Below are 24,290 nucleotides of genomic sequence, written 5' to 3' on the forward strand. Positions count from 1 at the left end.
TCCCCATCACTTCATAACCTAATATTTTTAGCAGCCATTGATGATCATATGTCTTCATTCATTAGTGAGAGGCAGTAAAATCGTGATATTCATCAGTTAATCAATACATCTTTTCTTCATTATTAAGTGGAACACTTCCATAAATTGAAACTTTCCCTCATATTTGTTAACTCTGAGGTACAAGAAAAGGCCCTTCATTTCTTTTCCTTATTTACCAGTTTTCAAAATGAGTGAAATCACCAGCATCCTTCAAAGTAGACCAAAAAATTTTTAAGTCCCATTATGAACTCATGGATTTGTATTTAATAAGTTTTAATCTATAGTTAAACATCATTGTTGATTTCCAAACTCTCCCATCTTTAGCCAAAAGGAATCCCTTTATTAGCTCCTAAGTACTTCTGACAAGACCCAAAGTAGTCTTTGATAATCTACCTGTCTTTCTAATATGACAAGATGTACCAGGCTCATCTTGTGTCTTTCTTGCTTCAGGCTATAACCCAGCCATTTTATCAAAAAGCCCTTCTATTTACAATAAATTGGAAACTAAATTGCAATCTGAGTACTAGATGAACCTATTACTACAGATTGGCTGCCTTATTCAGGATTTTTCAATGGAATGAGCTAGGATGTGTGCATTTTTAGAGAAAATATATTAAGAATTCATGTAATTCAAATTCAAAACTGCAGGCTTTTTATTTCTTTGATTTTATATTCATGTCATCACTTGGGTTGAGTTTCTTGGTTGCAAATGGCACTACCTATTTGCTTTAATTTTTAATAGTTTCAAAATAATATCATTATTATAAACAATATGATTATTAAAGTTAAGATGACTATGCAATTCCTTTTGTTTTCAGGAATACTGCCTTCTACAGTCAAATGACTCCTTTAAAGGCAGGTAAAATATTTATCTCTGTGTGACCACCAATTTGGCATAGTTAGGATCATGTGCTTTTTTTAATAGAGACTGTGCTTTCTTACTGATTTTATGTTGCTTTATTTATTTGGATCCAACTTCAGAGCTACAGAACAAATTATAGTCAGAAATTCAGCTTCCATTCCTGACTCCTCTACACTATGTCCTTTCTTCCCCTACAGTAACCATTTAAAAAATTTTTATTTTCTCCCTTTTTAATATAAGCAAATTATGAATGTTTATATTCCCTTTCATAAATAGTCATTAAAATATTTTACACTCTTAAATAAACGGTGGCGGACCATATACACATTATATCCTGGAGATCATTCCACAGTAGTAAACATACTATTCTTTGTGCAACTGCATATATTCCATTTTGCAGATGCATCATAGTTTCATGTCCCTCAAGGATGTACATGTTGTTTTCAGTTCTTTGATTCTACAAACAGTGATACCAAAAAAATGGCCCTATGCAGATATCTTTTTTATTTACAACAGTGTGTCTTTTGATGTGCTATTTATCAATTTATCAACCAATATAAACTCATCCTCTCTGAAGTTTTAAATTTACAATCACCTAGCACCTAAATCTTGACTTCTAAATACTATTTCACACTTAAATAAACTACAGCTCCTTTGAGAAACGGCAGATTCTAAGGCTGCAATGGGAAAAGTACAAGACGAGTCTAACAATCTTCCTGGGCTAAAATGAAAAGAGAAAAAATAATGGAGGCATGTCAAAAAAGACAGAAGAAAAACAAAAGGATATGGGAGCCAACTTGAGGAGGCTTCCATTGACCAAATCTGATCTGAGCATAAAAATAAAGACAATTAAGGATCATTACTCAAAACAGGAACCCCTGAGTGTGTGCTGAACACAGAAACAGAGGGCTCTGATAGAGCTCTGAATGTCAACTGGTAAATGTAGACAGGGTAGTACTCTTAGAAAACCATTATTATGCAATCATCATAGAAAATGCTGGTTTGGGCAAAAAATCATCAATGGATGCTAAATCTAGGGGAAGAGTTTGCTGAGTAGGATATTTACACAGATTCAAAGTGTCTTCTCACAAATTGCTTCTTAGCTGTAACAGATAAATCAGAAATCACAGTGGAGAAGCTGGACACCATGTCCTAATGATTGAAAGTAGCGTCACTAATAGGGGCAGACAAACAATGTGAGCTCCAGCTGTGAACCACCTGAGAAAGCTATCTCATTACCTACAAGTTCTCCAGCTGGGTATGCAGAGTAAAGAATGCATAAGTTGGATCTAATCCTATGTGGATACCAGAAAAACCCAAAATGAGAAATATATTCTATGAAATAACTAGCTTATAGTCTTTTAAATGCCAATGTCATGAAAGACAAAGAGAACTGTCCAGATTAAAGAGACATGACAGTCACATGCAATATGTAATCTCTATACTGAAAGATGATTGATCAAACTGGAATGCAGACTGAAAATTCAAGTATTGTACCAGTGTAAATTTTCCTGAATTTAATAACAATACAGGCCTTAAGTAAAAGAATAGTTTTTTTAAATTATAAAATACATACTGACTGTTATGGACAATGGTCTAAAGAAAAAAAAATAACAAAAAAATTTTTACTGAAGTGTAAAAGTTGTGATTTTTGCAACCTACTATATCCAAGTTTTCTTCATTAACATCCAAGACCGTGAAATCTCTGCAGGTAGTAAAAATGTACAACGATGCAAAAATTTAAAAGCCACAGAAGTCAAGTGAACGTAACAGACAAGTAAACATTCAATAAGAAAAATAAAACCAAAATTATCTGATATATAATGTGTCAATAAATTGGCAAAACCAGGCCAATAGAAATAAAATAACTGAACAAAACTTAAAAAAAAAAATCTGAAAAGGTAAAAATGAACATTAAAGAAGGCAAATGTCAAGACCGGGCACGGTGGCTCATGGCTATAACCTAGCACTTTGTAGGAGGATGAAGCAGGTGGATCACCTGAGGCCAGGAGTTCAGGACCAGCCTGCCCAACATGGTGAGACCCCATCACTACTAAAAACACAAAAAACTAGTTAGGTATGGTGGTGCGCACCTATAATCTCACCTACTTGGGAGGCTGAAGCAGGAGAATAGCTTGAACCTGAGAGGCAGAGGTTGCTGTGAGCCGAGATCACACCACTGCACTCCAGCCTGGGCAACAAAGCGAAACTCTCTCTCAAAAAATTAAAATAAAATAAAGAAGGCAAAGTCAAATGTATACAACAGCCACCTCAGAAACTGCTAGTAGCACTAGAGAAGAGACTGTTTATGAGTATTTAAACATTGTATGTAAATTAGACTGCCTATACCAAAGCCTTAGATCTGTCATTTATTTTCAATTATATTAAATAACATACACATTTATTTACTTCTGTCCTTAGCACATATTTTCTTTTTTGTATATATAATTTCCCTACTTTTTCTTTATTTTTTTAACCTGTTAATAGTGTTTAGATGAATTAGATTTCAGGAAGGGGTGTTGGGAAAACCCTGATAGAAGGTAAACTAATTTTCCACAGAATTATAATGGAGAATTGTGCGCTTGACAAAGAGAGCTATAAATACACAAATCAAAGAATTGTATTTACTAAAGAATAGAGCATACTGCACTAAATTCTCATCCTATGCCTCTTGTTCCCTTCCACCTATAGCTACTGCTTAAGTGTCAATGTCATTCAAAAGAGCTTCTTGCTAGGCATGGTGGCTCACACCTGTAATCCCAACACTTTGGGAAGCTGAGGCAGGAAGATCACTTGAGGCCAGGAGTTTGAGATCATCCTGGACAACACAATGAGATCCTGTCTCCACAAAAACAATACAAACTTAGCCAGGCAAGGTGGCACATGCCTGCAGGCCTAGCTACTCAGGAGGCTGAGGTAGGAGGATCACTTGAACCCAGGGGTTCGGGGCTGCAATGAGCTATGACTGGACAAGAGCCAGACCCGAACTCTTAAAAACAGGGGAGGCAGCCTTCTTTTAGGGAATTCTTGAAAGAATTTGTGGACACACACTTACAGGGGAAATTTGGGACTAACCTGATGTTCTGAAGTTCAAACATGAATTATTTTCCTCTAGCTCTCTAGCCTTTTCTTCTCCTTCTAATTGTTATTTGTACCTGTACACCGGTTAGATGAGCCTCATGTTTCTGCCACATAGAACTAATAAAAATATTTCAAGATTACTGGGAAGATGAAAAGAGATTAAAACATAATTGCCTAACACATAGGAGTTCAATATTGATATGAGAGATAAAAACCACTGATGTTTCTTGAGTTCAAAATGAGAATCATTACTTCAAAATTTGCTTTAGATGTTCTTTGGACTATCATATTTATAAGTATAAACACAGAAAATGTCTATGAATAAAATCTACACATATCTTCAAAACAAATTATTTAATAAAAAAGAAAATATGTTATTAGTTGTTACTATGTGTCAGTAGGTTCTTATTTAATCCTTTTATTTTCAAATTATAAACAAATAAATAGAGGCTCAGAGAAGGCTAAATTTATTTAAGCCAACACTGTAATAACAAGCATACAAATTATGAATACATATGGATAACTGAAAGGAAGTTCAGAAAAACGAAAGCCACTAATTTCTTAGGAGAGTAGTTTATTTTAAAAAAAATCTATTAATGTTTGTGGCAGAAAATGTGCCCCTCCCCATCCACCCAGTATCTATTTTGTTTGTCCTCTAGTATTAATAACCATCCCTCCCAGTTTTGGTTGACACATGCCCACCCAGCTAAAGATTAGCTTTCTCAGTATCTTCTACAGTTCAGTGTAGTCATGTGAGTAGGTTCTGGCCAATGAGATACAGCTAGAAGTGATGGTGATGTGTGATTTCTACATCATAGCCTTAAAAATGAAGTGGCTTGCCTTAAACCCTCCCACTTTGCATCTCCTCCCTGGTAGCTGAAAAGGGCAACCACTAGATTATTAGAAGCCACACATTAAGAAGAGCAAGGGTTCTCACTAGCCAGAGGACATGGATAATCTCAAAGGACAGAACTCACTTACCTGAGAGTGAAATAAGTAGTTATATTTAAGCCCTTGTGTTTTGAGGTCTCTAATATAGTATCCTGTTTTTCTAGCTAACACACTGTACTAACATTTGTGAAATAAACATTTTGGAAAGAACAGGTTTTATACATACACAATTTTAACTCACCTGCTCATCTCCTCAACTAATGAGTATTGAGCTAGAGTTTCTATCAGAACAAAATGCCACAGAAAAAAAGAAATACTTTAAGTGAAAGCAAAAAGATAAAATAGACCGGGCATGGTGGCTCACGCCTGCAATCCTAGCACTTTGGGAGGCCAAGGTGGGCAGATCATGAGGTCAAGAGATTGAGACCATCCTGGCCAACATGGTGAAACCCCATCTCTACTAAAAATACAAAAAAAAAATAGCTAGATGTGGTGGTGCACGTCTGTAATCCCAGCTACTCGGAAGGCTGAGGCAGAATAGCCTGAACCAGGGAGGCAGAGGTTGCAGTGAGCCAAGACTGCGCCACTGCACTCCAGCCTGGCAACAGAGCAAGACTCAATCTCAAAAAAATAAAATAAAATGAGAAAAATAAAACTGGTCCAGTTCCTGATTGAGGAACCGGAAATGGGGGAAATGCAATCACAGGCATGATTTTGTGGGGAGTGATTTTAGAACTCAGCACCTGTACCTTTCTCCATACTTTTCTGTCTGAAGAATACTTTCGCTCCAAAACAATTGATAAAACTTTTCACTCTTCAAGACTATTCGAAAATAAGACTGTTCAAAACTATGTTCTTTAGGTAGTCATTCCCTGGTTTCTCCAGGAACAGATCATTGCTCTAGCTCATGTTCCCAAAATATTTTGCTCATGTTATTAATAATTCCTTCACAATATTACAATTACTTATATATATCTCTCTCTTAACTAGGTCTTGAAAATTATTAAGTCAGGACCTTTATTTTAGTTATTGTATAGACCACTTTCCACTTCAGTATGACTGCAGAAAGAATCTGGAAAGTAGCAGGCAATGACTAAATGCTAAGTTTTAAGAATTAGTAGCCAGTCAAGCAATGGCTTTCAGACTGTTTGGACCATAACCTATATAATACATTTTACATCATGATGCAGTATACACACACATAAACACAAATAAAAAGTTTGATGAAATAGTACGAATAAAAGCTACAAAAGGTTTCGGAAAACATCTTCTCATCTGTACAACTCTAAAAACCAGGTAGTTCCACTGCTTTGTTAGGCACTCGCCAGCAAAAACAACAGTTCCTTTCAGCATTCTAATCTACCAATCCAAGACAAAACTGTATTATTAACTCTTCTTAAAGTACAATATGATCCTATTGCCTTAAAGTTTCTAACTGAAGAAATTAAAACTGCTAAAAGTGGAAAGACACTAGGAAGAGTAAATTTTAGCATGACTAATTTAAAAGATGATTATTTAGTTATGTTGAACCTGGGGTAAACTCAAAAGTAAGTACTTTCTAGTAAGCAGAAAATGACCAGGTAAGAAATAAGGGCTATGTATACATATATTTAAAAGTCACTGAATAATAGTTTCATAAGATACGTATACAATTTATATGAGAGGCTGAGGCAGGTGAATTACTTGACCCCGTAAGGTGGAGGCTGCAGTGAGCTATTATTGTGTCACTGCACTCCAGACTGGGCAACAAGAGCAAAACTCCGCCTCAAAATAAATAAATAAATAAATAAACAAACAAACAAATAAATGTTCAATTTTAAAGAGATTACTGATATTTAGTTTGCTTTTTAAAAAAGGCTTTAACACAAAATTAGCCAGGGGTGGTGGTGCGCACCTGAAATCCCAGCTACTCAGGAGGCTGTGGCAGGAGAATAGCTTGAACCCGGGAGGCAGAGGCTGCAGTGAGCCAAGATCGCACCACTGCACTCCAGCCTGGGCGACAGAGCAAAATTCAGTCTCAAAAAAAAAAAAAAAAGTCTTAAATATTTATATGCTTTTAAATTACTTTAGCGAATACTGTTACAAAAAAATGAAGTTACCAGCAATATATAATTTTAAACACAATTATTTAATTATTTGTTGTTTAGTATTTCACCTGTCTGCATATACCCATGGGGAGCGTACTGCACATAAGAAAAAACTTTTACTGTGAGTCATTTGGTTTAAAAAGTGAAATAAATAATGTAGTATGTAACAGACACTAGGTTGCTAGACAATCTTTCAGTACTAAATACATTCTAAAACTGGAATAGATAAAAGATTATTTAGAATTTTGGTACCCTACTTACAATTCTAATTCTTTTCTTATAAATTTTCCTTTCACATAAAAGCCCTACCTTTTACTAATGTAACTGAGGACCATTTAGAACTATAACAACAGTATTATAAAAGTAACAATAATCAATCTCAAGCACAAAAACAAGAAGACTCCTTGTTTTAGGCTTGTGGGAATTTAGACCGTTACTTGACTCTTTTCCAATTGCCCCATCCCTTGACATAAAAACTTTTGACCCTAGGACTCATTATCTTCTACTAACATACTTTTCTTCAGTATAAAAACTAAATTACTCAGTTTTTTGCCTAAGCCTATCAAAATGCTTTACCACTGAAGTCACATTACCAGGGCATTTTTAACATATATGAAATTTAAGATTATCATGGTTTTAAACGCTCCCTCCAAAAACAAAGAAACAAACAAAAAAAAACCTCTTCATTTTAATATTGGGCTTGATACTTGTCCTTATGATCAAACTTCACTCCTACATTTGAACTAGCAAAGATTTTGACATCTCTCTGCATTTACGGCATCCACCTGATACATACATGTATTTTTGAAGACTTTTATCTCTTTCTTGATCATAAGCAAAGGAACTCAAATTTTAGAATCCCATGGTATCTATCACATAATAATTGCTCAATCATTATGAAAACAAACACTTGTATTTCTGAAAGCAACAACAGTAGAACAGAGAAATAGCTATTGAGAGTCAATTTCATTAAGAAACGAGTATCCCACTATTCTTGTGCCTTATGCCTCAGTTCTGAGAGATATTGTGGATACTCAATTCCAGAAGTCAGTACTGTTGGAATAGAACTTTGCACATCTCCAGCTTTGTATATACCTATTTTAATCTCAATAACTTAGATCTCAATCTATCTACACCAAAGAAACTTGAGTGCAATTTAACATTTAAATTTGACTTTTGACACCTCATATCATAGTGATAGATCATGTATTTTCAAATCATAACACCAATTTTCTCAGTCACATATACAAGTTGATTCTATCACAAGATTCCTGGAATCTCTCCCTAAAACTAGTGGTTTCAAACCATTCACATGGGGAATGCACTCCCCATGGGTAGTACTTATTCTGCTATGCTTCCTTTTTTCTCCTTCCTTCACCTGGAACTAAGCCACACAAAAATTTGTAACAGTGAATAAATCTTGGGTAAAGAACTGCAAAGCTAGATGTCTAACACATTCTCCTTATTAGGGGACTTTTACTTCTTTATTGGGGGACTATGACATCCATAAATATCTTCCTTTCCATCACCCTTCTGAATATATACCATTTGTTCTTCCTTTCTTTTCAAACTACATCATTTCTCATCATTAAAATTACAAATGTTAAAGCACGATATGAAAACTTTCCAAATAGCTCATTACATGACACTAGTAATTTACCCTCTATTTTTTTTTTTTTTTAACCTCGCTTACATGCTCATTTGGCCCCACAAATTTCAATATACTCAATTGTATATTTAGACTGGCTATTCCATTATCACCCTTAGATTATAATAATCTTTCTTCAAGTTAATTTATAACTTTAAAACATGACAAGATGCTGAATGACTATAGGTGAACAGCTTCGTATACATACATATGAATTTAACATGAATACAATTCTCCTGGGAATCTTGTTAAAATGGAAATTCTGGTTCAGGAGATCTGGGATGCCGAGGGACCTCTTAGGATGAAGGAATTGTTCTGTACAGTACTGGAGTAAACAATAAATGATTCTATGCACTTGTCAAAACCCATAGAACTGTGTATCATGGAATAAATGTTATTATACACAAGTTTTAAAAATCAACCAGTGTGACGAACATCACAGGATGGAATGCAGATTGTGACAAATTAATTTTATCACAAATTTATCACATAATCACACTCAAAGGGGTGAGGGAAAAATGAACTTGACCAACATCAGAAAACAGTGTTTTGACTAGAAACTTAAAGGCTAAATACTAAACTGCACTGCACATAAACACCATATTTTAATTAGGAAATTAGTTTCTCCTGATAATGTACATCCTAGAAATTCTGACTGCTTTACATGTATATTAGGAGTGAATATATAAGCACATAAGTGGTGGACAGTGAGAGCTAGGTTTCTCATTGTTGGATACGGAGTTACAAAGGAATAAGAAAGGAAGGTTAGAATGAACCTTGTAGTACAGGATTAGAACTGGAGCCATCAGTATGAACTCATGTTTGTGTATGAGTTAATATGTACACAGATGCAAAGATACAGAAATGACTACAGATACGTAAGTACACATAGCATATCTACATATATTATCTAGCTCTGTCCACTTTGTTCACTGAGAGGGGATCAAAGTAGTGACACTTGAATACCAACAAGAATACCTAGTAACCAAATCTTGGTTTCTGATACCATTCTCCAAAAAAAGGGAACAAGGAACCAAGGCTTCTTGGAGAGTGGCTAACTCTAGGGTAAAAGTAAGGGAGTGTGTAAAAGAAACAAAGCTTCCAAAAGTCAAAGCTAGATCAATTCAAGTAACAAGTCAACTTACTGGATCACAACTCAAAGTACGTATTATACATAAATACATGAATATTATTTACAAACATGTTCTTCATGCTTTGAGTTATAATCCACTAAAGTGGGATACAAACATGTTCTTTATGCTTTGAGTTGTAATCCACTTTAGTGGATCCCACTTTAGTGGATTACAACTCAAAGCATACACATAAATCCATACATATATAAATGATGTATAAATTTCCTTTCAAGGGAAACTTGCAAATACTACCTTGACCAAGTAATAGAGGTTAACACCACAAGTAATGTCATGTGGATATAATGTTTCCCATATGACGTGATCAGCACACTTAATCTTTGTGGTATTCTTTCTAAAAACCTAACCCTAGTTTATACTAAGAACAACAGTCAAGGCCAGCCATGGTGGCTCATGCCTGTAATCCCAGCACTCTGGGAGGCTAAGGCGGGAGATCACCTTAGGTCAGATCACCTTAGGTCAGCCTGGCCAACATGGCAAAACCCAGTATCTAATAAAAATACAAAAATTAACCAGGCATGGTGGTATACACCTGTAGTCCCAGCTACTCAGGAGGCTATGGCAGGGGAATCGCTTGAACCCAGGAGGCAGAGGTTGTGGTGAGCCAAGATCACGCCATTGCACTCCAGCTTGGGCGACAGATCAAGACTCCATCACAAAACAAAACAAAACAAAACAACAACAGACAAACCAAGATTTCAAGATATTCTACAGGACATGTGGCCAGTATTTCTCAAGAGTGTTTAGATCATAAAAACTAAGGAAAGACTTAGAAACTCTCACAGATGAAAGGAGACTGCGGAGATTTGACAACTAAATGCAACGTGGTACTCTGGATTTAATACTACAACAGAAAGGAGGGAGTTAAAGGGAAAAAAATCAATGAAATCCAGGTAAAGCATAGAGTTTAGGTAATGGTTTTTTAAAAAGAATTTTTAAAAAATGGCTATAAATCTTATTTCCCCATCTGGAAAGTGGGAATCATAACACTGTATACATCAATGGAGTTTTGTGAGGATGAACTGTGATAATTCAAGTAATGCACAATGCCCTATGTGCCTCATGCTAGGTTAAGGCAGAGTAAGAGCTCAATAATCACTGGTTTCCATTGTCACTATTTCCAGAAAAATGAAGCTTACCTAGCTTCTTGCTATTCTGGCTCAAGACACAGTTCACTGGATGTTCTCAGAAAATTAAAACCATATGTAACAACATCAATAACAAAAAAAGTTGCAAGATGCTATGACTCCAGATGAATAGCTTAATATAAATGTATATGAACTTAAAACATAAGAATCACATTAAAATGACAATTCTCATTCAGTAGGTCTCAGATGAGGCACAAGGCCCTACAGTTATCATAAGCTCCCAGGTGATGCCAACACTGCTGGTCCACAGATCACAACTGGAACAGCTTTTCTATTTCTGTAGTTTTAAATATTTCCCATTTAAAAAAAAAAGTTTAAACATTTTCTCCATTTCTTTATCATAAAGAAATTCTCATTTTAAAACACTGAACTGCACCATCTATAACCCAATCAGTCATCAGTATCTTAAATAAGCAACTACTTAAGCAGAGCAAAAGGGGAAATCTCACATTAATATTTGCCCACACATTATCTTACGACTATATACAGAAAAGTAGTATCTTTGAAAGTCATATATCATTCTCATCTACAACCATATATACATTCCTGAAGAAAATCATCACTCAAGGTAACTTTAAAACTAAAAAAAAGTCTACCACGATTTGAAAAATTTGGTTGCAAATACCACAAATCCACACAGCTGCAAATTGATGCTTTGAAATCTTCCAGCATTATCTTTAAAAAGCCTAACTTCAGTTATATAAAACCTTGTGTTGAGCTGTAACTGTTATACAGGTGCATCCTGGCCCACATTTCTTAGTAAATAAATTTCAAGACTGTCAGCAATATCACTGCTAAAGAGACATATTTTCCTGTGTATTCTTCTTCCCTTCAGTTAACAGTTATAGAGAGCTCTCCAGACAGAACACTTAAAATAATTTTTTTCAAAAGAAAGCTAACTGTACCAACCTCAAATGCCAAATGAAATCTGAATTCTATTCCATTTAATAAATGTTCAAAAAGGAAATTCAGAAGCAAAAATACATTTTAGAATTCTAGCCAATAAAAAGCCAAAATTTACTTTAAAAAACTACTTACAATGAATATCAACTTTAAAAACATAATATATTTCTCATCTAATTATATTAGGGGCCAGGTGTAGTGGCTCATGCCTGTAATCCCCAGTGCTTTGGGAGTCTGAGGCAGGCAGATCACCTGAGGTCAAGAGTTCAAGACCAGCCTGGCCAACATTATGAAACCCCATCTTTGCCAAAAATACAAAAATTAGCCAGATGCAGTGGCACACGCCTGTAGTCCCAGCTACTCAGGAGGGCTGAGGCAGGAGGACTGCTTAAACCCGGGAGGCGGAGGTCGCAGTGAGCCAAGGTCATGCCACTGTACTCCAGCCTGGGCGACAGCGCAAGACTCTGGCTCAAAAAAAGAGAAAAAAGTTACTCTATATTAATATTCACAGTTACAGAAACTTTTGTTTATTTTCAAGAAAATCCCTCTACCTCTAAAGCTCACTTTCTCAGTCTTTTAACTAGGCACAATCTCTCTTCTTTGCCTTATGACAAAAGCTTCTCAGGAAGGGGGTGGGAACTGAGTGTTAATGACAGCAGAGCAGAGCAGAGCACTACTAGTAAGAAAGAAAATGAAGGCAAAACAGAAGGTCTCTCGCCTGATAAACTCCAAAGCAGTTGTAAAAACTAGATAACTTGATAATCACACTTTTCAGAAGCAAACAAAACCTGTATGGTAGAATTAACAACTCAGCATAATTAAAGAAATATGCTTTGCAATTATTTGTGTACGCATTGTAAGATTCTTCAAATTTGATTTCACAAGTTTTTCTACCTGTAGTATCAAATTGGACTTATTACTCCTCCTCACTTTAGATATGGTAGAAAAACAAATAAAATATTGGAACAGGCATATACTAGTACATATGTCTCCATATCCAACAAGAGGATCTACTCTCAAGACTCTTATTTCCTATTTTATGAGTAGTTTGGTTCCTGTGATTCCTTTAGGTATCTCTACCTACTAACCATTTCATTGCAACTATGAATAAGAAAATGTGAGGCTGGGTATAGTGGCTCACACCTGTAATCCAAGCACATTGGGAGGCCAGGTTGGGAGGACTGCTTGAGCCCATGAGTTCGAGACCAACAAAGGCAATATGGTGAGACCTCATCTCTTCAAAAAATTTTAAAATTAGCTGAGTGTGGTGGCCTGCACACCTGTTAGGATGCTGAGGTGGGAGAATCATTTGCGCCCAGGAGCCGGAGGCAGAGGCTGCAGTGAGCTGAGACTGCACAACTATACCCCAGCCTAGGCGACAGAGTGAGGCACTGTCTCAAAAAAAAAGAAAAGAAAAAGAAAATTGTGGGTGGACAATATGACTCTTCCATTTACTTAACTATAGTCAGTAGTCAGTATACCTACAGAGATTTGAACCAAAGCTGAGATTCAAAAGTCTTTTAATTAAACCTCAATTCTGGTGATTCTAGCAAAACTTTACTGTTTGCAAGTTTACAATGCATTTCGTAATTAAGATGAAACTTCAATATCAGTTCAATCCTTAGAGTTGAGGCAATCATATAAGATTTAATTAATGCAGAGATAGCATCAACTCAGGTTTTATAGCTCCTAGACCAACACTTGTTAAATAATGCTGCCTTCCATAACTGTTCCTTATTTTATTCTCTATGATGTTCTTATTTATCTAAACAGTACCTAGGAAAGCTGATAAACTAACGTATACCTAGCAAGGTCAGAAAATTCCAAGTGTCAGGCTGACACAGTGGCTCACATCTGTAATCCCAACACTTTGGGAGGCTGAGGGATGTGGATCACCTGAGTTCAAGACCAACCCGGCCTACGTGGCGAAACCCCATCTCTACAAAAAAATACAAAAGTTAGCTGTGGGTGGTGGCCAGTGCCTGTAAACCCAGCTACTCCAGAGGCTGAAGTAGGAGAATCACTTGAACCTGGGAGGTGGTGCAGTGAGCCGAGATCACACCACTGCACTCCAGCCTGGGTGACAGAGCAAGACTGTCTTAATACAAAAAAATTAGCTGGGCGTGGTGGCGTGTACCTGTAATCCCAGCTACTCGGGAGGCTGAGGCAGGGGAATTGCTTAAACCAGGGAGATGGAGGTTGCAGTGAACCGAGACTGAGCTATTGCACTCCAGCCTGAGCGACAGAGTGAGACTCTTGTCTTAAAAAAGAAAAAAAAAGAAAAAGAAAATTCCAAATTTCAGATTAAATATAAATACCACTACTTAGTTTTCTACCCAGCTCTTTTCTTAATCTTCCTAATTGCCAAAACTTTCCTGTTTCTTGTCCACTCCCATTTTTCCATCACTGTAATTAATATTTTTGTTATATAGGATCCTGTTACACAAAACAAGCTGATTATAAGGAAATATATTCAGTCCTCATTATATCAGAAAATATTTTAAGCACTTTACATGAAGCATCTCAATCCTCAATTTTTTTTAAATTTTATTTTTTATAAATTAGAGATAAGGTCTCATTATATGGCCTAAGTTGGTCTCCAGCTCCTGAGGTCAAGTGATCCTCCTGCTTCAGCCTCTCAAAGTGCTGTGATTACAAGCATGATCTACCAAGCTCTGCCATGAATTTTAAATAAGATAAACAATAGTGTAATCCTCTCTGCATGGGGCAAAAATCAGAACATCAGCGATTAAGTAATTTGCCCTAATTCACACAACTAATAAGAGGTAGAACTGGGATAAGTAAACAGAGAGCATTCCTAATTTCTATATGCAATAAGTGCATGTAACTACATGGATTGTAAATTAATGTACAGATAACTCAAAATTTGGGAGCTATAGAATTTGAAGACTCTTCTTTGCAAACACTTGACCCAAGCAAGAACTCTTAACTTCTTCCCAGATAATTAAAACTCCAATCTGAAAATAAAACAGGGCCGAGGTAGTATTTCAACAAATGTCTGGCTCAGCACTGTCTAAAACTTTCTGCAGTGATAGAATGTTTTCTGTGGGCTGTCCAATATGGAAGCCACTAGCCACATGTGATTATTCAGCACCTGAAATGTATCTAGTATGACTAAGTGAATTCTGAATATTTTGTAAACGAAGTTTAAATGGCCACTTGTGGCAAGTGGTTACCACACTTGACAGTACAGGCATAGAAAACAAAATGCCGGAAAAAGATAGTGAAAAAATTCTCATTGCCTTCATTTAGAAATTTCACTAACACTCAAAATAATTTAAATCTCTTTTTTACATGCTTCAGCTTAAATTATTAGCTAAAATATAAACTTTCAAATAGATTTAAATAAACAAGAACTTTCTATATTTAAGACCTACTGTGTATCTAAATGTAAAAAAATTAAATTTGTATTACAAAAAAAGTTTTGTATATTAGAATTCCTTTAGTATTGAATAGCTAAGAGGAAAACCTGAAAACTCTGCTACTGATGAGGAAAACTAAACAATAATAATAAAAATAAAGAAAAAATAGTCGTTTTCAATTCTCTTCATAGAAAACAACTGAAAATAAAGTGCTTACCTTGATTCTCCACTACTGTTTCTAACACTTTCTTCATCACTGTGTCCATTCATTGTAAATTATCAAGAAGTTTTAAAGTAAAATATAAATCTTCCCAGTTTAAAAGATGAATATAAATACTAACTCCTCCTTGAATATAAAAATTCACAGATGAATTTTCTTCAACATTCACAGGTTTCCTGGGACTCTCCTTTGATTCACCTAAAGAAAATATATTAACAAATTAAGAAAACTTCCTGCAGAAAAAAGATAAATATGCCCTGTTTAAAACGTACAAATCTACGCAGGCCAATTAGATTAGAAGTGGTACGGAAGAAGTAGGGGCCTTTTATTAAATACTTAGAATATCTAGATATCTAGTAACTACACTCTGGACCTGACTACTAACTAGAATTTAGTATGTTACTGCTAATATACTTCGGACAGAAGAAATTAAAGTATTTGTGGAGTGATAAGACTTTTAGAGACTAATTGCAACTGTTTAACAATGTTTATATATATATATAGACTACTAAAGCAAGGTAGTAACCCATACATACATCTCAAGAGAAGATAACGGAACCTTATTAGATAACTTGGTCAAATAAATAAAGTGAGGGAGGGAAAAGGTTACCTTTGATCAAGCCCTCATTCCTATCACCAAGAACTTCATATACCTGAGTGAGAAAGTTTTGAAAATGCTCCCATGAGAGGAACAGGCAAATAAAAGGTATCACATCATCTCAACAAAAATGCCTAAGTCCAAATAAATATGTTCTTTCATAGGTAAACGGAGAGTGGGATAAAATTTTAAAAATACTTATCTAGTTTTTCACTTGCTTTTTATTCTGCGGGAAAAAAAGTAATATACACTATATCTGATTTCTTTAGTAAAAGATTTGGGGCAAGAATAATTATCCAAGGCACACCATTTCCACCTTTCAAGATTTCAGCACAACACTGGAGAATCACCTACAAGCCATCCACGAATAAACAAAGGAGATCTCTGGCAGGGGAGGGAGAGGAAGAAGCGGGGGAAGGAGACGTCAGATCCTTCCCCAGCCAGAAAGTACCGAGACAGCCAACTGAGAGCAGAGCTGTCCTCCGACCTCAGCAAAGAGAATTCACTCCTACGATTATTTCCATTCCACAAAAGAGAGAGGGAAACAGACTGTTACCAACTCAATCATAGCAAAGTCTGCATCTGGATCAGGATGTTAATTCTCTAGACTACAGTCCAGTAGACTCTGCAAGAACAGGTTATCTAAAAAGTAATCATTCTACTCAACACATTTATTCCTAATGTTAAATATTAATCTCAACCCTAGTCAAAGAACCTTACTGAACAATTAAGTCTTAAAAATCTAAGTATGCTAACAAACTGCCTTTCCCGTTTCTTCGTTTAAAAAGTTCACTCCCCTTTTCGTTCCTTTTCACCTTCTTTTCCTCCCTCAAAATGGCTTTCTCTGAACATTTTAACTTCCTTTCCCCCCCATCTCCCTTATCCGAGTAAGTCCTGTCTGAGACCCTTTTCACAACCCTAGTTCTGAAGCTCCAAGTGCACACAGCTCCTCGTCCTCTCAAGCATCTCAACAATGACTACCCTAAGTTATTAAACCTCTTCGATCCTGTCTTTTAGCAGTTGCTCTGCTCCTGATAAGTTTTTAAAGCGGTACTCTAAAGGGGTTTGGAAACCATCCTCCTCGCTCATCCATCCAAACCGCACCAATCAGCCTCCCTCGCGGACCTGCCCCCCTCTCCCAGGGCCTCCTTCCCGGTCCGGGAGTCCCTCTTCCCGCCTCAAACTTCCCGCAGACCCGCCCCGCGCCCTCCCCGGCTCGCTCGAGCCGCCGCCCCCTCCCCCTCCCCCTCCCCGCCGCTCCCCACGTGCTGGGAGCCCGGGTCGCCGCAGGACCGACGCACAGGATAAGTGCTCGCCATTCGCGGGTCTCCTCTCGCGGCCCGGTCGGCACCAAGCTCAAGAGGCCCTGGCAGAGCCGCCAGGCCAGCGCGAGGATGCGCTCTGCGGCCGCCGGCCTGTGCTCGCCGCTCACACGCCCCCTGCGCGCCGGGCCCGTACACCGCCACCGGCCCTCACAGAGCCGCCCAGCCTTCGACCGGCCGCTGGGCCGCCGCCCGGGCACTGCGCCGCGCCCGCCCTCCACCCGGCCGGCTCCTGTCCTCCCCGCCGCCCCCTTTCTTACCGGCGGGCTTGGCGGGGCTGAGGGAGCCGACTCGGGTGGACGGCCTCCCCCGCGCCCAGGATCTCCGCCGCCGAGTCCTAGGGCTCCGGGCGTCTCGGGGTAAGCAAGAGTCTGTGCGAGGGAGGGGGAAGGGGAAAGACGCGGAGGGGAAGGGGAAGCCCCGGCCCGCGGCACCAACGCGCGATCCCCTGTGAAGTGGATCCAACAATCAATTCATTATTGAAGCACCAAGGGCGAGGGCAGCAAGAGCTAGAAGTAACGAGTCGTCGCCGCTGCCGCCGTCGCGCGCGCGCTCCCGCTCCCGCCGCTTATCTGCCCCCGGCAGCCGCCATGACGCCGAGAGAGCGAGCGAGCGCAACCGTCTCCGTCGTAGCCGCCGCCGCCGCCGCCGCCACCGAGGTCGCCGTCGCCTCCGCCTCCCGCGCGACGTAAGCGGCTGTGCTCACTCCCCTTCCTGACCGAGCGCGAGAAGGGCGAGCGGGCGCGCGCGCACGCCAAACCCTTTCTGCTGGCGCGCGGGCGGCAGGAGGGACTACGTTGAAGAGTCGTGGGCGTAGGAAAAAGCGATTGGTGCTGGGGCAGGCAAAGGGCGAGTGCGCGCACGCACACGAATGGGAGTGCGCACGAATGGGAGTGCGCACGCAGGCTGCGCGGAGGCCGCCGGACTCTGGCCGCGGCTGTAGTGCGCTGTTCCTCGCTTGGGTACCCGCCCTTAGTGGCCCGGCGTTGAATTCCGGGAAGTGGGAGCTGCAGGCTCGCTCCGTGCGGGTATGGGCGCTAATGTGACTCGGGATGGTTGCGCAAGGACGTCGCGGCGGAGACTGACAAGGAACCGGGGAGGAACGGGGTTGGGGAGAGACAGCGATGGGACTCGGGAAGCCGTGGAAGGGCAGCGCTGAATAAGCCTAAAGGACCCGGTCGCGCGAAGGGTCGGTAGCACAGGCCTCGGCTGAGTCGATTCGCCAGGCCGCAGGGCCCGGGCGGGGGCTGCTGCGTCACACCGGGTAACCTGGGAACGCCAACTGTTGGCAACCGTGGTGGCCTCTCGCCACCGCTTACGCCTGGGCGATCTGTGACTGACGCTCCCTCGAAGCTGATGTCTCGCACGGGCGGGGCGTCTGCGGAGGAGAGAAAATAGAGACCCAGTTGTTGACAGCCTGCTAGGCTGCTTCATTCATGTGTGGGTAGCCTAGTTTAGAAATGAACCACCCTTCCTTTCTAGGTTCCTCCCCAGAGGGCGGGGTGAAGGGTGCGGCGCCGAATCGCAACAAAAACGCTACTCGAGGGATGTTAGTAACAGTCTTAGCTTAACTTCGTGCCTTTTAGTTGACAGTTTCTATCGTAACTGTAATTGTGGGCCTTAGTTAAATACCTTCAATGTGTTGGATGGTAGTGTACTCGCTTTACCCGGTTTTTTGAAAACATTGTTTTTTAAATCAGAATTGTTTCACTTCGTTTTGTTTTTTTCTATTTATAGAGGCGGGGTTTTGCCGTGTTACTAGGTTGGTCTCGAACTCCTGAGCTCAGGCGATCCACCTGCCTCTATCTGCCAAAGTGCTGGAATTACAGGCGTGAGCCACAGCGCCCAGCTACGGAGGTTAATTTTAAAAGCTTCTAATCCCATTGTTAAGTTATTGGACTTGGAGTAAAGGCCCACTTTCCAACTCAAATGAGTTTGATTGCAGTAAGTGCATTCCCCAAATAAGTATTTTTCCTTTATGGGAAATATTCCAGAGTTTTAGGCTACCAGCTGTTTAAACAGTTTGGTTCAAAGCCTTCAAAGAAATCTCAAAACATAACTCCACATACGTATTTACTACATACTGAAGAGTATATTCACCTGGAGGAGTAGGTAAAAGCAAACAGATGCCCATGGCCTTTTTGAAAACATTATCTATGAACAATAATTGAATAGCAAAACTAAATGGAACACTACCATCCTTTGCAATATTAGATAGCTTTAATTCTGAGTTGTGAGGAATAATAAGATCATACAAATCTTCATTTCTGAAGTCCCTAAAGTTATGAACTGAGTGCTAATTTTTCATATGAAGCTTTATGTAAATATCCTTAATGATAGGAACTTCCTGTTCCTCTAATTTCTCCCGAGAAACTAACCATTAACATATAAAGACTGTTGTAATCAGAAGTATAGTTCAGTTAATAAAGTCCTCAGTTAAAACTCTGACATTTTATCACTGTCTTATGAAAAGAATTACTGTATATACAATCTATTTAACGTTTTCTAAAAGCACGAGACAGGTTTTTTGTTTTTTTACTACTAATTGTGCCATCAAACATGCTATTCTAAAAAATATCTTGCCCAATTTGTAATAAAATGTTGAACCTTGGAGATTTAGATTTGGAGTAAAATCGTACTTTATTGCTTCACGGAAGTACACACTAGGTGGAAAATTGCAACGGTCTTGGCAGATCATTTTTTTTTAAAGCATGTAGATAATCCAAAGGTACTTTGATGATTTTGTTATCAACGTAGTTACGTTTGCAGTTTCACTTTATTTGAATAAACTGACTTTATCTCTACTTACCGATACTAAAACAATAGTCAAACCGTTGATAATCTCAATACAGGACTAATGAAAAATTCCACATAATTAATATCAACCAGGAGGCTTTTGTTACTATTTTCCCGTTTCTAAAATTTCTTATTCTTTGGAAAGAATATTACTTTTACAGAACCTAAGATAGCATTTTGTGGGTCCTTAATTCTGATACGCTTTACTAGGCCAAGTACTAAGTGGATATCCTTAGGTGGGGATAGACTGGGAACCACATATCCAGAATTGTGAAATATATAACATACACAGGATAACTTGCTCCTCTGTTAGTGTTTTGGATGCCAGGGTTAAAATTTTAATTCCATAATTATGTTTTTGTTGCCTGGAGGATTTGCATATGAGAAGCCACAAAAACAATCAGGACAGTATTAAAATACCCTAGAATCTCAACCTATGACAGTATCACCCATGTCCTTGCCAAACCAGAGGAAGTCTTTCCAATATGATTCTTAAATTTACAAAGTCCTCTGAATACAACCCATGAAATCCTAAGTCATCTTCTAGTGAAGATTTACTGTACATTTTCTGTTTTCCTAATAAGAAATTAGAGGAGCTTTGGTTCCCAGTGTTGAGCAAGAGATAGGACTCAGTCACCTGGAAATTTCTGTTGTAACTGCATGTGCCTGACACTCCTATTCTTCCCCTCTTCTGTTATGCAGAATTTCTAGGTTCTAGGTAGTATTTGGGAAGTTTCCCAGATTATTCTGATATCTACCAGCAGCTCATCTACCTTGTAACTCATCCACCTTGTTTATGGCCACTGTATTTGGGGATTTTGACTGATAAATTCTTGAATCACTAAAAGCTAAATTTCAAACAAAATTCTTAGAGATGATACTAAGAAGCAAGTATGTATAAAATCTAACAGGCATTGAAGAAGGTACAAAGATTCCATCCTCTACTGAAAAAATTAGGTGTTCACACAGAGTAAGAAAAAAGTTTAAGTAGCCAACCTCAAAAATATTGAATTGGTGCATTGATGCTCTCACTCCTTTCCTTGCCCAGATTGTTTAATTAATTTATTTGTTTATTTACTTATTTAATAACTTTCGCCTCCCGGGGTTCAAGTGATTCTCGTGCCTCAGCCTTCCAAGTAGCTGGGACTACAGGCACAAGTCACCACGCCCGGCTAATTTTTTGTATTTTTAGTAGAGATGGGATTTCACCACGTTGGCCAGGTGGATGTCGAGCTCCTGATCTTTCATGATCCGCCTGCTTTTGCCTCCCAAAGTGCTGGGATTACTGGAGTGAGCCACCTTGCTCACCCTCACTCAGATTCTTTATTCACTGCTGTCCAAATACTGTTGGTCCTCTGTAACTTTCAGTACAGAGATTCAACTGTAAGGGACTTGAGCATCTTCAGGTTTTGGTAAATGGGGGTCCTGAAACTAATTCCCTGCAAATACTGAGGGACAAACTTGTACCACCCATTTTTTTTGCAGAAATTTTGTATTCATCCTTTCTTTTTCAATCCCACTACCAGGCTTAGTTTAGGCCTCTATTTTCTCTACATCTTTCCCATCAGCTTACCCTTTAGGTTTCCTTCAAACTTGAAATCTAATTAAATCACTCCCCTGCTTATATACCACATATATTTATAAACTAAACTTGCATGGATATAAACTTATATGTACATATCATATACTCCTAATATTTTAGTTACTTAGTGTTTTCACAGACTGATCTCAGTATTGCCTCCCATCATTCCTAACAGACACTTGACACTCTAGACACTTCTTCATGTCACTGGAAAGGTATCTCTCATTGTAAATGGATATAGCCCATTTATCTTACGGGTCAATCTTTTGTAGCTTCATTTAAGTAAATGCTCAAGAACTGTTGAGTACCCTGACACAATTGTGCTGACAACTTAGGAGACTTGTCAGACAACTCTGACCTCCCTTTTAGGACATGGAATTGAGTATTCTATAAGTACAGCATATCATTGTATCACAATATAGCATTTATTTCCATGCTACATTATGAGATCCTTAAGCAAAGAGACTGTGTGTATTGTATTGACATTCATTCAATAAAAATGTAAGATTGTATTACCAGACATTCTACTAGGAGTAGGGAGGGATCATAACACAGCAAAAACTAACACTTGCAAAGTTAAAGTCTAGTTCAGGAAACAGTTACACTATAAAATCACAACTTAGAAAAATAGTATGAAGAGACATACAGTGCTGTGAGAATCCATAATAAAGAACCCTAGTCAGGAAAATCTCAAGGAAGTAACATGATCGACATGATCTAGAGCTGAAGAATTAATATGAATTAGGTAGGCAAAAAAGGGAATTAAGAGTTGCTTTCTGGGTAAAAGAAGCAACATGGGCAAAAATTCTAGAGTCAAAGAGATCATGTCAATGCACTTGCCAGTTTGCCAAGAACAGGCCATATTCACTTTCAGAAGTGTTCAGGTTTGGATAGTAAATTGCATGACCCACCCTATCTATAAGGAATTCTAAGAAGCATGATACCGCTAGAGCAAATAACAGCTGAACAAGATGAGGCTACGTAGTCCATTCGGGACCCAAATGCTAAGCAAAGTATGTTTTTCAAGACAACAAGGAAACTACTGAAGGACTTATAATTGCGTGGTAGCTTGACAGGATTGGCAAATTGAAAATTTTACTTTAGGCACAAATCCCAAAGAAGGATTAGATATGGGTTGAAGTAGATACAGTATTCCTAATTGAGTTAGGAGTCTTTGGCAGATAAGAGGTTAGAAATGACATGATAGATTAGGGTAGTGTAACAGAAGTGGAGAGAATTAGAATTGGGAAGGATGACAAAACTTGATGGGATTAGATTCAGGCAGGGTTAGGAGGAGGGATGTTGGACATTTGTATCTGAATGACATTCACTTATATAGTAATGTATTTGGAGATGTATAGGTAGGGAGATCATTATGTTTGATTTAAGACTTAAGAATTTCTGATGCTTTTGAATTGCCCAAGAGGTTTCTGGATAGAAACATGGAGCTAAGTGAGGTCTAGACTGAAAATTAAAACTGTTAAGTGTGTAGGGAAAATTTAAAGTCGAGTATTCATGAAGTAGACTTAGAAGACAGCCTACGTGTGTGCAATGAAGAATTCCAGTTTATTTTTGACTAGGTAGAAGAAGATGAACTGAAAAAGGAGGAGTTACAGATACCAGAAGCATGTTGTGCTATTGAAGATGAGTAAGTGCTTCATGGAAAGAGTGAGTGTTGAATAGTGTCAAGTTGCTATGTAAGAATTAGGTAGAAGGATTAACACGTATTAATCATCTAAAAAACAAATATATTAATATCTTAGTCTGATTTGGGAGAATTTGTTTTTAATTGCTTTTTTCAAACAGGAACTGAGCAGTACCACCATTTATAGTTAGGTGGTCATTTAACTGGTGTGATCTGAGACTGAGAACCTCCTATTCCACAAATCTGTACTTTATCCTCTACTAATGCTTGAAAAATCATTGATGGAAATCTATTTCAAAGCATATATTCCTGGGAAGAGTAATACGTTTAGAAGATACATAATTCTCAGCCATGCCAACATTTAGAATTACCTGAGGATTTGTGCCCTAAAAATTCTCAAGCCCCATCAAGAGATTCTATTCCATGGTTCTGAGGTGGGGCCTTGACATATGCATTTTTTAAAAGCTCCCTAGGTGATTCTAATGTGCCATTATTGAAAAGTCATTGACAGCATCCTATTAACAGTATTGATTCATGTAACATTTTATTTAGATGAAATGTGGAGAGGACAGGACATTATTTATAAAACAGTGGTTCGTAATGTCCATTGAGTAGGGAGGATTTCGCCCTAAAGAGAACATTTGCCAAAATTTGGAAACATTTTTGTGGTTGTCCCAGTGGGTGGGTTTTGTGGCGTTGGTGCTAGTCATATGCAGTAGTTAGAGGCCAGGGACACAGCTAAAAATCCTACATTGTACTGCACATTCCCCTGGCCCCCAAAACAAAGAATTATCTGGCTCAAAATGACAAGAGTGCCCTTGTTGGAAAAAACTTGCTGTAAGCGATGGCAAGCTAGTATTTTCCAGTGAAATCTGACACAGATTGGAGTTGTGATTTGGTAAGAGTGCTAATGAATGAGGATCTACTCTCTACC

The 24,290-nt window shown here is 38.5% G+C and overlaps 1 protein-coding gene and 1 long non-coding RNA gene across 4 annotated transcripts in view; one reads left to right on the plus strand and one right to left on the minus strand.

Moving 5' to 3' along the window:
* Nucleotides 1–18,062, minus strand: part of CHD1 (chromodomain helicase DNA binding protein 1) — a 75,228-nt gene extending 57,166 nt beyond the window's left edge. For both annotated transcript variants that reach the window (XM_064376190.1, XM_064376189.1), the window contains exons 1-2: nt 17,594–18,062; nt 15,411–15,611 (exon numbers count right to left, since the gene is read on the minus strand). In XM_064376190.1, the coding sequence (XP_064232260.1) occupies nt 15,411–15,463 (53 nt within the window). In that variant the 5' untranslated portion in view covers nt 15,464–15,611; nt 17,594–18,062. The remainder of the gene's footprint in view (nt 1–15,410; nt 15,612–17,593) is intronic.
* Nucleotides 18,063–18,374: 312 nt separating this feature from the next.
* Nucleotides 18,375–24,290, plus strand: part of LOC135274892 (uncharacterized) — a 150,851-nt gene continuing 144,935 nt past the window's right edge. For both annotated transcript variants that reach the window (XR_010342620.1, XR_010342621.1), the window contains exon 1: nt 18,375–23,379. This is a non-coding gene — a long non-coding RNA (uncharacterized LOC135274892). The remainder of the gene's footprint in view (nt 23,380–24,290) is intronic.

This window comes from Aotus nancymaae, unplaced genomic scaffold (genome assembly GCF_030222135.1).
Source record: "Aotus nancymaae isolate 86718 unplaced genomic scaffold, 86718_ANA_hifiasm-v0.15.2.pri h1tg000014l, whole genome shotgun sequence".
Lineage (NCBI taxonomy): Eukaryota > Metazoa > Chordata > Mammalia > Primates > Aotidae > Aotus > Aotus nancymaae.